This window comes from Rutidosis leptorrhynchoides, chromosome 3 (assembly GCF_046630445.1).
Source record: "Rutidosis leptorrhynchoides isolate AG116_Rl617_1_P2 chromosome 3, CSIRO_AGI_Rlap_v1, whole genome shotgun sequence".
NCBI classification, from domain to species: Eukaryota; Viridiplantae; Streptophyta; class Magnoliopsida; order Asterales; family Asteraceae; genus Rutidosis; species Rutidosis leptorrhynchoides.
Window position 1 is genome coordinate 460,035,516 of NC_092335.1, and position 3,645 is coordinate 460,039,160.

At 31.9% G+C, this 3,645-nt stretch overlaps 1 protein-coding gene across 1 annotated transcript; it reads right to left on the bottom strand.

Moving 5' to 3' along the window:
• Positions 1–2,381: 2,381 nt before the first annotated feature.
• LOC139901599 (protein ALP1-like) lies at positions 2,382–3,395 on the bottom strand. The gene has a single exon (XM_071884293.1). The coding sequence runs from the start codon at positions 3,393–3,395 to the stop codon at positions 2,382–2,384; it is 1,014 nt and encodes a 337-aa protein (XP_071740394.1).
• Between the last annotated feature and the right edge of the window lie 250 nt (positions 3,396–3,645).

Genomic DNA, 3,645 nt, shown 5'->3' on the forward strand with positions numbered 1-3,645 from the left:
GAGAGATTATGTATTGAGTTTTGTTGTTGTTCAGTTGTTGTTATAAATTACGGTATGCACATCATCACTTCACTGTACTACACATAACAAAATAGTTCTTATTTGTTATATCACAAATTTTTTTTTTAACCTACGGGTAAAAATGTCACAGAAATCTATTTGGTAGTATATGATAAAAGATGGATGGTGTAGTGATCACCTTGATCTCATTTGTTATACTTTTTTATTATTTTTTTGTTTGGTTAACTTTAAAAATTCATAAACATATTTATATGCGACTTCAATTAGTTTAACATGAAAAATCATTATGAGGAGAAAAAATACAATAACAAATCCCTTGGGAGTTGCGAGTCTTGTGACATGGGTGGCACAACCATAAAAGAAACCCTTATTATAATTTGAATTTTGACATTTCACGGATCTAATAAAGCCTTAAACAAATACAAGTATTGTACAATACTTAATTAACTAACGATATATAATATATAAATATATAAATAAATATAAATATAATCAAATACAAATAAATAAAGTTATCACATGGTTACGACTTTCTTGGATTCAGTATAACTTGACACAAGGAATTGACATGATCATTAATTAAGATTATGATTTATTTATGTTTATATAAAATGGTTAAGGCTACTCAAAGGCCATATACTTTTTATTTTATATTGTCCTGATTTAGCCCATATATCTAAAAAAAAATACTATTATAGGCCATAAACTTTAAAAAAATGTGTTAATGTAAACCGTTGATCTGATAATTAAGGTTGATCGATTTTGTAGGTTGATCTTCAAAAAAGTATAATTTTTTTTTGTTTCAATGTAAGCTTTATACAAAAAAAAAAGTATTAATGTAGTTCACATACTTTCAAAAAGTGTATCGATGTAGGTCACATATTTTCAAAAAGTGTATCGATGTAAACAAAAGATGACCTGTTTAGCCGGTAACAGGTTACCTTTTGTTTACATCGATACACTTTTTCAAAATTTATGGCCTATAATAGTATTTTTTGAGTATATGGACTACATCGAGACAAAAAAAAAAGTATATGACCCTTGAGTATCCTTAACTCTATATAAAAATGTTAAATAACAGTTTTATACATTTGTTAGCTTTGAAACACAATGTTCCAGTCACTTTTAATTTTTAAGGTTATTTTTAAGAAATGTAGACATGCTTGAAATGTTTATAAATTATTGATAACACATATTGACATACTCAATACTCTTAACCAACTCAATGTATAAAATAATTTATTCATGAAATTAGTTTTTAAGGATAGTCTTTAGAATAATAATATTCACGATAGAGGATTGCTATGGTAGTACAATTTATAGTTTTAAATTTTAGATCTATGCCAGTGTGTCATACTGCCATAAGCAAATGCCAGTTAATTGGATCTTATCAGGTTGAGGTGGAATTGCCACAGCTGACGTGGAGTTTTTATTTAAATAATTGAATAATAAATTCCGGTGCAAATATATCTATAGAATCTCAAACTTCAAACTTGTACGCGACGGTTTTCTTTTTGTTCAATCATTTAAGGTACAAATACTCTAAAGGTTTCAAGAAAAAATACAAAGGTTTAATTGACGAATATTTCTACACAAAGTAATTCAATTCTCTATATTTAACCATTAGCAAAATACAAATTAAATCGAAAATAAAATCATTTTTCATGGGATTTGAACCAAAAGTTAAGTTGTTGACGTAGTTCAAAATGCTTCAAAGCAAAGTTGCACCAATAACCAACAATTCACTCTAGAGGAGGCGTCAATGTGCGTAATTTACCCGATTACGAGTATTGTCGTTTGGGAGCTTGTCACCTACAAGTTTAACTCGTTAGTGGATACTCAATATAGTTGTCGCTAGAAAGATTTTCTCTACGGACAAAAAAGAACCAAGCAACCATTCACAAACTTTTGCACCATTCCAACTTCCAGAAACAAATGTACCATGCGAATACTGTTGTTGACCCAATCAAAGTGCTATATTTATTTATTAAAGGTAAAGTTTCTTTTTATCATACTCCATGTAGATTAGTTAGACTGTTTGTAACCCTGCTTGTGACATCGCAGACAAATTTGTACTTTTTGGCTCAAAAAGTGCATCTGCCTATGACATGGCAGTGTCAAATTTTGACCTCTCAATAACCCCAAATGTCAAATGCCAGTGTCAAATTCAGTAGGGTCCACCAGTTTTTTTTAAATAATTTAAAATGGTAAATAAATACAACAAAATAAAATAAATTACGTTAAAATAGTAAATAAATACAACAAAATAAAATAAATAACATTAATAAAAAAATACATAATTAATTTTTGATAAGAATTTAAAAGTACATAGGTTGACGATTACATAGATTAAAAAAAAACTAATTCGCATTGCGAAAAGTCGGTGGAAGGGTCCAAATATGCTCTACTAAATCCTCGGTGAGTTGGTTGTGCATATCTCGATCCCTTATTTCTCTTGCGATGATATCTCGATCCCGTCCTCTGTTTCGTATACGTTCCATACCATTTTCCATTTCTTCGGTAGTGAATCTTTCTTCCCATTTAGAAAGTGCAAAGCCGTTATCTTCAAGTATCATGTTATGTAATATGAGACAACATTCCATCACTCTTCGCATCCTGTTAACGCTCATACTTCGTGAAGCTATGCGTATAATATGAAAACGACCTTGAAGAACCCCAAACGCCCTCTCTACATCCTTTCGGGCACTAGCTTGAAATCTTGTAAACTTAATCGTTGGTTCTTCAGTAGGACATGAATATCCTTTAACTAAAGTTGCCCAATCGGGATATATACCATCCGCAAGGTAATATCTTTTGCTATATTCATGCCCATTTACCTCAAATGGTGCGGATGAAAATGTTCCGTTCTTAAGTTTATCAAATATAGGTGATTGGTTCAAAACGTTGATATCATTGTTTGAACCTGTCATCCTAAAAAAAAAAGCATGCCAAATCCACAAGTCATAAGAAGCAACAGCTTCAAGCATAAGGGTCAGTTTCTTGTGATCACCCCTAGTGTATTGTCCTTTTAAAGCAACATGACAATTCCTCCACTCCCAGTGCATACAATCTATACTCCCGAGCATACCCCTAAACCCATGTCTCTCCTCGTGAGCACTATATAATCTAGCAACATCGTGTGCATTCGGAGATCGCATGTATTCCTTTTTGTACAATGTAATAATACACATACAAAAGTAATCTAGACATATTATTGATGTTTGCTCACTCATTTGCAAATATTCATCCCACATATCGGGAGCGGTGCCATACGCCAATTGACGTATAGCCGACGTACATTTTTGTAAAGTAGTAAATGTAGGCCTACCGATAGCATCAACTCGTTGAGAAAAGTAAGTAAAATATTCTGGCATATTATCACACTTTGGAAAGTAGTAATACCTTGCACTATCCGGAGAAATAATTGCATTTGCATGCGAAAACGGCGTTTAAATTTTCTTTGTGGATATTTTGGCGTCTCACAAAAATAATCATCTTTCAAACGTTGTGCAGCAACCTCCCGTTCCCTAGGAATGTAACCTTTAACTCTCGGAATAGATGGTGCCGATTCGACTTCGGAATCATCATCTTCTATTTCTTGAATTAATTGAACAATCCGCAAAT